Source organism: Aspergillus saccharolyticus (genome assembly GCF_003184585.1).
Source record: "Aspergillus saccharolyticus JOP 1030-1 unplaced genomic scaffold BP01scaffold_41, whole genome shotgun sequence".
NCBI classification, from domain to species: Eukaryota; Fungi; Ascomycota; class Eurotiomycetes; order Eurotiales; family Aspergillaceae; genus Aspergillus; species Aspergillus saccharolyticus.
In genome coordinates, this window is record NW_020290651.1 from 3,735 (window position 1) to 16,195 (window position 12,461).

General features: G+C 51.8%; 2 protein-coding genes across 2 annotated transcripts; one reads left to right on the forward strand and one right to left on the reverse strand.

Annotated features, from left to right (window-relative positions):
* Nucleotides 1-4,738: 4,738 nt before the first annotated feature.
* BP01DRAFT_348048 (uncharacterized protein) lies at nucleotides 4,739-6,463 on the forward strand (the record flags this gene model as incomplete). The annotated part of the gene is made up of 4 exons (XM_025573713.1): nucleotides 4,739-5,331; nucleotides 5,485-5,639; nucleotides 5,823-6,191; nucleotides 6,307-6,463. Exons 1-4 carry the CDS (start codon nucleotides 5,053-5,055, stop codon nucleotides 6,461-6,463), a joined length of 960 nt encoding a protein of 319 aa, XP_025427840.1. The 5' UTR covers nucleotides 4,739-5,052.
* Nucleotides 6,464-6,523: 60 nt separating this feature from the next.
* On the reverse strand, nucleotides 6,524-12,118 carry BP01DRAFT_418386 (putative Patatin-like serine hydrolase). Its single transcript, XM_025579323.1, has 6 exons — nucleotides 11,826-12,118; nucleotides 11,169-11,751; nucleotides 9,957-11,121; nucleotides 9,348-9,450; nucleotides 8,200-8,951; nucleotides 6,524-8,141 (listed from the first exon to the last, which is right to left on the reverse strand). Exons 1-6 carry the CDS (start codon nucleotides 11,893-11,895, stop codon nucleotides 6,717-6,719), a joined length of 4,098 nt encoding a protein of 1,365 aa, XP_025427841.1. The 5' UTR covers nucleotides 11,896-12,118; the 3' UTR covers nucleotides 6,524-6,716.
* Nucleotides 12,119-12,461: the final 343 nt, after the last annotated feature.

Below are 12,461 nucleotides of genomic sequence, written 5' to 3' on the forward strand. Positions count from 1 at the left end.
AGGTCTTTCTTTCTGGTGTGCCTTCTCTGCCTGAGGAATTCAAGCGGGCGGTTCATCCCATCCATCATTAACAAACCGTCAATCACGTCCCAGCAAACTAGCCCTTCGCATCGGCCTCCTCTCTGATATTTCCTTGAATTACTCTTATGTTTTTACCCTCTACGGTGTCTGTCTTTGCCTCGTGCTCATGTGTCTGATTCAGGCTGCTCACTACGGGAACGAACATCTACCCAGCATGCCATATGCTTCAGCTTACATCCGGGACGAATATGGTTTCCTGCCGGTAATTATGCAGGTATATGGCGGAGGTGAGATTGTATGCTTACTGAGTAAAAGTACAATGCACTGCGCGGTCCGTGTTGAGTCTGACACGAACTACTTACTATATGTAGGATAAAGAGGACGATCCTGCGCAAGTAACTTGATTCTTAAGACTTAGATTAGGATCAACCTGTGGTTGTATGTATTCAGTATGGATCCAGACTCTGCCAGCTTGGATTTGAATCTTTCTCGAGGATCTGCTTGGGGTATCCCCTATGGACTTAGCACGTACCAAGCGCCAATCAAGTAGGCGAAGAATGAGACAAGGAAGAGGGTAGGAGGGATAGGGACCTTAGGCAGAGAGAGAGAGAGAGAGAGAGAGAGATGGGGGGAGGGGGGCGTGGAGGGGAGGTTGCCGCTACGGACGGGCCGACACCCGCAGCCGTCGTACATACATACACACGTACATACACGTACATAAATACAGTTATGCGTACTTGACAATACTCCGTACTCACAGCAGAGGTTTGCTGGGGTCGAGGGAGTACTGTACATACATACTACTTAGTAGTTATTTCTTTTTTCTTTGACTACAGCAACCCCTCTCCTGCAATTCAAGAGTTTACATCAAGGAAGAAGTAGAGATATGCAACACAATTGAAACTTCTCGCGCATCAGGAAGGAGATTGGACGACTGAGTGAGGTAGGGGTGTCAGAAGAGCCGGAATTATTGGATCGATTGATAGTATGGAAAGTATACCCTACACGACGTATGTTATCCAAGGTGATACCGCAGGCGCCGAACATCATCACAATCATCAAGCATTGTTGTTATTCAGAGTGCGTACGGAGTACTCCGTACTAACTTACGGTCCAGCCCCAGGGACCATGGAAGGATGGACTTTGCGCTAAGTCCTGCGCCGAATCAAGCTTGGGGGCTTTTTTAGTTCATTTAGTTACCTCTGATGCGACGAGCTAAAGAATCCCCCTCCCCCTCCTCCCCGAGACACCACTTATTCCTTCCCCACCCAGTGTCCCTCTTACTGAGCAGTGCGCCAGTGAGTAAGTAGTGCTTTCTCCCTCGACCTCCTTCCCATCCCCACTCCCCACCTCCATGTCGAAACTTTCCAATCATGACAATTGGCAATCCAATTGACACGGATATACACTAAGAAGCCTAGCGGCTCACTAAACAGCGAACGGACTCGACGGAGTCAACCGCCGGTCCCTCTAGCATCCGGGCCTTTCCCTGACGCGCTAGGACGAACTGCGTAAATGTACGGGGATCAAATCGGATCAATGATCAATCAAGGCCGGGGATCGCGCGCCGCTTCACCCATTCTATGCACCACTCAGAACGGTCGGTCTGTGGCTGATTCGTGATGACCACCGGTCCGATTATGTCTCTCGCTGCTCTAAGTTAGGAATCAGTTAATTTAGTCCGAGTGCCGCAATCGTGGTGGGGAAGTGAAATTGACCGATTCGACTCATTCGACATTCCTTCGACTCGAAAGCCTCTTTCTCCTTTTCCCAGATGGTCCAATGCGACTCACTGGTAAGTTAACTAAGTTCTGGGAAGGTTACGCCTGGGCTAGCCATGATGATTTACCTGTCAAAAGTCCTCGGCTGTACCTGCAGCTGCCATGCAAGTGCAAGCAACGAACTACCTAACCAGGTCACCTTGCGTCTAGTCTAGGAATCCTTCAGCTGTCTGACAACTCCTTTGCCCTTTCAGCCGGATGCACAAGAGCGCAGCTCCGACGATTGGACTTCATACTAAGTTAGCACGGGTTGGGCTCCTTGAACTTCCGCCCGCCCAGGGGTTCGAGCCGAGGCCATCCATCGATAACTACCTAGTAATGATTAACTCGCAACTGACTAATGGCCCTCTCTTTCAAATACTTACTAACTACTTAGCATTATCTTAGTTAGAGATCCCTGGAAGAGGGGGCAAGAAGGAAGACAAATCTCCGCCTGCAGTGTGACCTGCCCATTATGAAATGTCCGGAGTAGATGGGGCAAAGGGGACAACCGGTCGAGAGAAATGTTCGTCCGAAATTCTTGGTTCCGACCGGACAATTTGCACCACCATCATTATCATCGTCATCGTTCATGAATTCCAGCTCTAGACACGAATGGCATATGAAATGGCCCCCAACAACGTCAGCTCCGAGCAGGGTCTAATTATACTCCATTCGTCCACCGGCGCTTACAATTCCAATTTCCTGATCCTCCAGTATTGATTGATTGACTGACTACTAATACCCGGAACGGCTATCAGTTGCTCACCATGATACGGTGGCCTGGCCTTGTTATTGGTTCTACTGGTAATGAATTTTTCCTACTATAAGGAGTATTCTACGGAGTACCTCAGTCGACCTTGACAACCTGGTCCAGACCGAATCGCTTTTCTTGTCCATCTGTGTCCGACTGCGACGGCCGCAATAGTCCAAGACAACGAGCCAATCAAGGAGCCCCGGTGGGCTTAACATATGGGTTTTTCAATGTTCTTTGAGGCAGGGTCGATGTCGTCCGGCATCATGATCATCATTATCATCATCATCTGATGGTCCGAAGTCGCTTTCTGTGATGGATGGCGGGCTGCACGCAGTAATTAACCTTACATTGCATGTTCCGGCGAGTTACCCGTGCACGATCGACTGCACAGATGGATTGCCTTACCTTAGTGGGAAGACCAAGAAACTGCGGATGTGGGATCCTGCCGTCGTCTTCTTTTTCTTCTTCTTCTTTTTGCTGACAGCCTCACACTGGCTTTTCCTTCCGATCTTTACCCAACACACAAGGGGGCTTAATCCGGAGTGTTGTTAAGCATGTCACAATGGCATCATTTCACATCACTCTCTCTCTCTCTCTCTACACGGTACAAGCAAGAGAGTGTGACAGACCCCCTGAGAGGTGCGACGGTAGAGACCTAATTTCCAAGTGGCGATGGTTGGCAACCGGGCTGAGGACCTATGCCCCCCCTTTCCCCCCCCCCCCTTCCCCGCGACACGGACCCCTTCTCCTCTAATCTGCCAACCGTCCAAAAGTCCATAACTTAAGATACAATATTATCTGAGCCCACTTATATTAAGGAACAATAACTGCCTCGCCCGGATCGGCCAACCTGGTCCATGCATTGATTGGCAGCGGACGCGACCACGTATGTACACTGTGCATGGAGTAAATCTTCAATCCTGTCTTTTACTTCCTGATTCGTTTCTTCTTTCATCTTACCCTTCCCTGCTTTCTTATTCTATTGCTTCTTCCTATCTCCTTCCTTCCGGTTCTTCGTGTCTGGCCTCACGCTCCCTCACTCTCTCGCTCGCTCGTTCGTTCACCTATCGTTACCGCCACCAACCGGAGAATAGTTATGACTGACTGTCGATTGCCAACAGTCTGACCGCTTCTCTCCTCTGCTATCCTTGCCGCTCCTCGCGCGTCTGTGCCAGGGTCGGTTTCAGCTGCAACAACCCGTGATGCATATGCGGGCGCAGGGTTGGCCGTCTTGTGAAGTTGGGTCAATGTCGGACCAAGAGATCATGCTGGGGATGTCGTTCCTGTTTTCCCCTCCCCTCTAGTTTCCCTCTTTAATTTTTTTTTCTCTCTCTTTATGGAGTACACCGTTACCGAAAACCAAGCTAGAGCACGTAGTGTGATGTGCACACATTCCACAGAGTGACATACATATGTATGTCACTTTCATAGCGGCCGATCCATGGCCCTTCCTTCTCTGGAAGGACAATCTGCCCCTAATTATAGCTTGTCCAGCTGATCAATGGTGGTTCGAGGTTGACCATCCATCCCTTGATTAGCACCACTGGCAACCCACCCAGCCACGCATTTGCCTCGCTTCACCGTCTTTCTGCTACTGCTGCTACTGCTGCTGCCGCCGCCACCGCCGCCACCTTCGCTCTGGAATGCGTGCGTTGTGCAACGTGAAGCAGGATTGGCTCGAGGTATGAGATAATGGTCTAGAGGCTATCACTGCAGCTTGACTGCCATCCTAGAATGCATTGGATTGGGTCAAGATTTTTGCATATAGGGCGAGGTTGCACTGCCATGCCATGTACTGTATCGTTAATCTATAAGCATCTGCGATGAGTGGAAAGGCTGTGGAAATGATGCTCATGGGTCAACCTGCATGCATCATGATATATTTGGCTGTGATCGTGTCGGCATTGACTTCCCTCAAGATGATGCCTCATGATGATATAGGTGTCTACTCAGAGCTTTAGCAGTCAAACGGCGTCTAAACCAAAAACAAGCATGGGCCTCAGGTCTATGCTATGAATATTCTGTGCTCTTCATATCCGCGTCTACTCCGTAGGCATCGAAAATATGTACTTCGTAGGAGAAAAGAGACAACCAAGGCTCGATGGCCTTATCGATAAGCAACTCTCCAATCCCAACTATAAATCACATGACCGTTTACCATCTCCCCCTACGCAACTGCATCCATGGTCCGTAAACAACCAAAAAAGAAAAAAGAAAAACATTCCGCCGATTTTGAACCTCCATTATCACATTGACAACAATGTCAATCCACCGCAGTCCACTTGCGTACTTTCATGCTTTCCTCGTCTGCAGCTGCCCAAGGCAATTGGATGTCTACTCCCTCCATCTAAAAGAAACAATCATCAAAGATACATCCAGACACTCAACGCCATCCCTTCCCTCCCGCCACTCCAGACCCCGACGACGAAACGCAGGGGAGGAGATTTAGAAAGAAAGAAAGAAAGAAAGAAAGAAAGAAAGAGGGAGAGACAGGGGAGTAGAAAGAGTCAGACAATGCCACCATTCTCCCATTCCACCAAGCTCAAATTCAAACCCAACCCTCAACCTCGAGCTCGCTACTTTGATGTCTTCAACTCCGCCTCCACGGGACATCAGGTTGCCGATGGGGGCTCGCGCGGACGCGAATGGCGGATCACTCGGCATGAGAAACTGGCGCGGCAATTTGGGTCGAGGGATGGGGATTGTACCTCATCTCCCGCGTATCACGGCTACTTGGTGAAAGGAAGGGACGGTGACGCCGGTGGGGATGAGGATGCGGGGAGGGGAGAGTGGGTGTTTGCGCATCCCGACTATCCCGTTTGCCCGGAGAGTAACGACATTACCAACGACGACAGGCAAGCGGGGTTGCAGTCTTTTCGTCACCGCTCGCAACGGCGCTCTTCGTTAGGTGGGTTGAGAGATGTGCAATTGGGGCACCGGAGCCAGCCTTGGACAACAACAACAACAACACCAATATCGACGGGCCAGATGGATATACGGAACATGCTTGGTGGACAAGTCCGGAAACGAGTACATGCCGCGGCTGCTAGCGATGAATTGAGTGCGATCGAATTGAAGAAAGCGAAGCTGCAGTCGGCGGCGTATAGCAATGGCGGGGCTATGGATACAGCAGCAGCAGCAGCAACCACGATAACAACCACAACCTCGCCTGGCCCGACAAGGGCCAGTGAGACAATTGAACGTGTCTCTACACTTCCACCAACCTCCATTTCATTAGAGGCCACGACAAATAAACCAACCTCGGCGCCTTCAACCACCTTTAGGACACTCTCATATAAACCCTCCATACAGACCACAACAGAGCCCGTTGAACAAGTCATACCTTCACCCAAAACTCTATCACCGTACTCGCAGAATGAGCGCACCAGCAAGGCGATCTTCACCTCCCTCATCATCCACATCAACGGCCAAACGACACCGCTTATCTCCGACCATGCTCTCAAGCGTCTTCTCACCACGCAAGGAGCGACCCTCAGCCTTACTCTATCCCGAAAGATCACGCACGTCATCATTGGTGTTCCAAATGCCGGACCGGGTAACGGCGGTGCGGGGGGTGGGCTCGCGGCCACCAAGATCCAGAAGGAGATTCAGCGTGGAGGTTGGAAAGGGGTAAAAGTGGTGACCGTACAATGGTAAGCTAAGCCGGCTTTTCCATGTCCCTTTCCTCTACAGTCTTCAGTGGGAGGGGTGTACGCAATAGGGGGTTCAAAAGCAAAAGGAGAATTACATGTGCTGATTGACTGCTAGGGTCTTGGATAGTATACAAGCTGGAAAGCGACTTTCGGAAGCAAGGTATGCAGTGCAACTGGGAGGAAAGCAGAGGAGTGTGCTTGGCTTTTGCTCGCCATCATCCACGGTCGTTCCCCCGCTGTCTGCAAAAGACTATTATGATCCACACACATGAATGCGCACGCATACAGAATCCATCTGCAGGAATTTCATCCTGTTGTCGACCAAGACGCCGCCATTATATCATGGAAGATACCCTACCACAACGCCTATATTGCCTGTCCAATAATGAATATCATGATGATACGTCGCGCTCCACGGAAGTGAATCACAAGCATATACATTTAATAAATTCAAAATCATAAGTATACATCGCCAATGTCATCATTTCATCATCATTTCATGTATCATGTCACGCGCTCCAGTTCCTAGATAAATGTCCCCCTCTTACCAAGAAGACCTCCACTTCCCCCGCCGCTGCTCTGTCCTGATCGATGTCTGCGCCATCCCTCGCTACTGCCCCCGTTCGCGCTCCCGCGAGTGGGCGGCGATGAGGCAAATGTTCCCGCGCTACTATCTGACTCGCGCCGTAACCCCGACATCCCAACGGGTGCATACGGATCAGCCAGCGGTTCTTCATCCGGCAAAGGAGGCAACGGGTTCACTCGCAGTCGCGCCGGGTACAGTGATTCGCTGGAGAACATGCGATGCGACTCGGGGGAATCTGCTCGGTGAAGATAACCAGAAGGCAGCGGGTCAGGCCCGTCATTCCAAATATCGTCGTCATCATAAGCACTACCCAGACCTTTCTCGTCCGGTTCATCCGATCTCGAGTCTCCACGCACTAGGCCAAGGCGTTCTTCTTCGGTTGCGCCTGACGAGCGGTGGTAGTGGTGATGGAGAGCACGTTGGCGTGAAGCAGGGCGGGGGCCTACAGGTTCAGGGCTGCCGGCTTTTATTCGCCCGAGAACGCTAGTAAAGGAAAATTGCCGTTCCGCGCCTCCGTGCGGTGGGGGGCTCGGGGGTGCAGTGTACTCGTCGGTCCCGGTCTCGACTGCTGATCGCATGGAACGACCGCCTGGGCCGCTGTAGTGCGTGTCGGGGTACTTGCGGCCTGCTCCCATGGCCTTTAGCGACACAGGATCAGCATCAGAGTGGGGCAACGGCTCCTTGTGCACGGGCTGCCACGTCTGGTGAAATAAGCTGTTTGCGCGCGAGCGAAGATCGTCTAGGAACGAGTTGCTACTCTGTGTTGTAGCCGGACGTGGTGGGTCATCGTCCTCCTCATTCTCACGTTTCTGCTCTTCTGGCACGCGGGCCATACCCAGGGGCGGGAGTGGGTGTTGTCGAACAGACGGAGTGCGCGCGCGAGCTGCCGTGGTGGGACCCTCGCCGAGAACGGTTTTGCGCCGGCGCAATCCATCCCACTCAACGATTTCGTTCTCAGCTAGCGGAGTGCGTAGATCCTCCTGACGGTCGCGATAATAGCGGCGAGCCTCTTCAGCCTCCATAGTACGGCGTGGGGTGGAGATGCGGCGAATGATGGCGGCAGCGCCGCGGATAGAATCTGCCTTTGGTTCGAATTCGTGATCTTCCTGAGTCGCAACCTCACGGACCTGGTTTAAATCGCCCTTGAAGACAGCAGCGTCAGGGACATCCTTGGCAGACTTGGAAAGTTGCAACAGGACCACGCCCGCGCAGATCTGTAAGAAACCGAGAACGACAGTGACGATGTCTTTGACTGCGCCGTGGAAGCCCTGGAACAAAACGGCGGACGTGACGATGGTTGCACTGGTAAAGAAAACGTAGTAAGTCGGAGTAACGAGAGCAGCATTGAAAATGTTCAGCGCTTTCTATATATGGTCAGTAAACATTCATGTCTGGGCGAGAGGGGGAAAAGAGCGGGCGAACATTTAAATAAATGATTTCCGTCAGAAGCGTTCCTACCACGAATACCAGCAGAACGTACAAGAACCATTCCTTGAACTGCGACTTGCCATTGATTTGCGCCAGAATGGCTGACCCCAAACCCTGCGTCGCAACCACGCTTAGCCCGCCGATTAGCGAACATATACTGAGATACACAAACATGGACTTCTTCCCGTATCTTGGTCCCAGGTACAGTGCGGTGAAGGTACACCCAGCGAGGATCACTCCCGCATAGGACAGGAATCCGGGAGTAATCACATAGTGTTTCATCTCCTGTATGTCGCTCACGGACGATTGCTCTGGGGCGTTTAGCGGGATAACCACAGAGCCTATAATACAGCAGAAACAACCGACTTTGCCAACGAAGCTGAGTCGTTCTTTGAGAAAGATGGCGGAAAGAACGGTGCAGACCACGACGGTGAGAGCACCCAGCGGCGTTACTAAGATCGCATCAACGAAAGCATAGGCTACGAAATTGCAGATTTCGCCGATTATCATCAGAGTCATTCCACACCACCAGTATAGATTCTTGAGATAGCCGTAGCCTTCACCGGCTTCTTCGTTGTATTTGACATTGGCACGGAGAAGTCCGATCTTCTTGAGAACGAAGGAGGTCCCAATAAAGAAGCCGGAAGCAACGGCCAAGCAGATACCGACGATTTTATAGGAGGCGGGCCGTGAAGAAGAGGACGAGGCGGTGGAAGTGGTTGTCTCTCGCGCAGCCAGAAGGGCAGCTGTTGCGGTGTAGTTGTAGAGCGCTGTCATCGCGGTGGTGGCGGCATCGGCGGCGGCGGTTGTCGTGGCAGCAGCCATGACGACGAGAAGCAGCAGGAGGGGGACGAGGGCGAAAGATAAGGGGAAGGGAAAAGAAGTGGTTCACAGCGGGAGGAACCACATGAGAGAGACAATTATAGAACCAGGACACTGCCAGCAGTGAATGAAGAAAAGAATTGTAGTCAGCAAGCGACCCCTTTTCTTCTGATTTCTTTTGCCTTATCCTGTCCAATGCGTGGTTTCAGGCTGAGATGAGTGAAAAAGTGCCACTGTGGTGGAGGTGAGGTGGAAGAGGATAGCCGATATATTTAGAGAGCGCTAAAAGGCTGTGTGTGGGAGAGAGGCTGAGTTGCGACACCGGCGGAATGTGGAGTGAGCTGGGGTGGGTTTGGAATGTGTCAGATAGAGAGAGAGAAAGAGACATATAAAGAAACTCATATATACAATTCGTACGGAGTACTTTGGACAAAGTAAATGTAAATAAGTATAACTATTCAAATGATCAATGAGCAGTCGGAGAAATAAACATGAGAATAAGACGAGGCTGGGGAAAGTTGAGCTGCAGCACGTGCTGCGGGTCTTTCATGCTCCATCGGTCCAAAGTTTACACAGTACGCAGTAACTACGGACTATGATTACAATACATACTTAAGACGAACTCTCAATCCTTCTCCTGCTATAAAAAAAGACAAATAGCATATGATCGATCATCAAGATCCGGAAAAAAAAAAAAAAAAGGAATTTCATTCACTCATTAGGGTATCCTTCAATGTCATCAAGTTCTCAGTACCACCCCTCCTCTCCTCTTTCACAGGCCATGCTTTCGACTACACTTCCACGAGCTTTCTGACGCCGTCACCTCCCATTCTCCACCTCCATAAATTATTTAGTTCAAACTCATTGACTTATGTAGACAAAGGCAAGAGGAGAAATAGATTCCGGTCGCTGTCGAATCCTTATCGAACATGATAGCTTGGCTTTCGCTGCTTGTTTACCGCGGGGGGTTCATCCATAGGATACGGCGGTCGGACTTTCCCACTCGGCCCCGGATATCCGTGGCCACCACTCGTCGTCATCGGAGACATCACAGTCGGCATTGGCATAGGAATACCACCCAGTTCACCGACATAGTCCGGATAGGGGATGGGGTTTTTGGGGGGAACAGGCGGAGGCACTCCCTCCCCGCTATGATGCGACGGCAGTTCAAAACTGGGGCGTGAAGAGCCGTGAGGACTTGGACTGGCCAGATCGCTCCCAGAGCCACGCGCAGGGGAGCCCAGGACCGCATCGTGCGGCGTCGGATGCGCGGGTAATGCATCATCAGCCGCCAACGGCGGCCGTTGAACGAAGTCCCCCGGTAATTCGGCGGGCAATTCCACCGCCATCGGATGGGGTAGTGGAGGTTGCACCGACAAGACAGGACTGCCTAGAATGGAATTGGTCTCCTCAGCCGACTCGTTCTCTGCCGTCGCCGCCGCATGATCTGCCTGACGTCGATGCTGTCGGTTAATCTTGGCAAACTTGACACCTGCATCGAGAATCTGTCGCTTTACCTCGGGCCGAGTCAAGTAACGTCTCGTGTTGGTGCTAATGTCCGCTAAGCGATTCCACTCATTCATACCAAACTCGCCCACACCAACCTCAACATTCAATCGGTAATAGTTATCCTGGCTCACATTGCGCTTCGAGAGATGATCGCGCAGCATCGCCACGTGGATGTCTTCACAGCCCTCGATTTTGGCAATGAGCCGTCGACGTGCTTCGGCAAACGTGCCCAACGCATCCCCAAAAAAATCCTCCCACCATTCATGTTGGCGATTGTTCGTGCCGGGCGGCCGTTTGCCAGTGCCTATGCTGACAAACACACCCACCTCACGGCCCGGCCACTCGTTCACCGTCGCTTCGTCCAAAACCTGCGGCGCCGGATTGTACGTGCCGGCTCCTTCGTCAATGAAGACGTGCTGCCCAATCTGAATGGGTTTGAAGGCCATTCCAGTGGCCGAGGTGGCCCGACCTGCCTGCCAGATTGTGCAGTTGAACTCGGGAGGGGGTTCTTTGCGGGAATCGTAAGAACGAAGCAAGACAGACGACCCATTACGGGTTGTACCTTTGTAGAGTGCGGTGACCGCACTGCATAGTCAGCGAAATCCTCACATAGCCTGGGTGTGAACACCTACGTCTTAGTTCGATATTCCCGATTGTCATACAGTAATGCATCCGGATTTCCCCACCGCAAGCCGTTCACAAATGTGGAATTGCGATGACTACTATGACCAGAAGAGTGCGCCGTACCGGTGGTGCTGAAACTAGCGCGACTACCTGAGCGCTGAGGGATTGCGATCGCATTGGGACTATAGGGAGCCCCTGCGAGCGAGTTGCGCGCACTGCCGGGGGTTATGTCATTGCCCTCAGCCTCGAATACGGTATGCTCACGAACACATTCGCGGATGGCCTCTTCGAGCCTGGAGGCTTTGAATAAGGTGGATCGAAACGGAATGCCGGCGATGGTTTTGTCAGTTTCGAAAACCCGGCGGGTCATGCGCACGTAAACCTCTTTACAGGTTTCGAGGTCAAGGCGAAGACGTCCCAGCATGAGGGCGATGAGACCGCCGGTCCCAGTGCCAACGATGAGATCGAAATGGTCGCATGGTTTAGGGATTTCTTCGCGGCGAGGCGCTTTTCCTTCGCATTCGACGTAGACACGGTACATGAGTTCTTGAAGAATAATGAGCATAGAATAGCCCCGAACGCCGCCACCATCTGAAAGTTCCAAGGGAAAAAGGGTTAGTATTGCGGGAGATATAGAAAGTGAGAGTTAGAGAGAAATGCCTTACCCAAGGAGAGAATCCTCAAGGGTGGCCCCTTGGTGGTATCCTTGCGGCGGAGATTGACGGAGTAATCCATGACCCCGCGGGGGGTTAAGACTCAATCAGGCGGCAACGGTTGTAGACAGTAAAAAAGCGAGTAGTAGTCGTTGGTCGTTTGGTCGTAGGTTCAACGAGAAGGGAACAGACCAAGAACCCAGGTGCGATGGCTGCAGAAATGTAGGAGGAAAGGTACTGACCCGAAAAAAACAAGAATGATGGAAGAGATAATTTTTCTTGTGTTTGTGCTGGCGGCAAGAGAGGAATGACTACAAAATGATTACTTTCGCACGCGATGATGGAATCAGGACGGGCTGGTTGCTGCCGGCTGCCGGCTGCTGCGCCACGCCCCGCTGAGATAATCAGTTCAACAGGAGAGAATCAGAGACAAGCGGGTCTCGTAGGGCAGAGTCCTCTGCAAATAATTGGCCCCATGAAGCGTGCCGTGCAGGTGGCGGTGCAAGAGGAAAATGTGGGGCGGTGCAAGAGGAAAATGTGGGGCGGTGCGTATCGGCCATAGGAAACTGACGTAACAAGCCTAGTCGGGCAAACACGAGGTTGTTTGCGTTCGGAACTTCGGATGGACGATGGAGAGATACGAGTAAG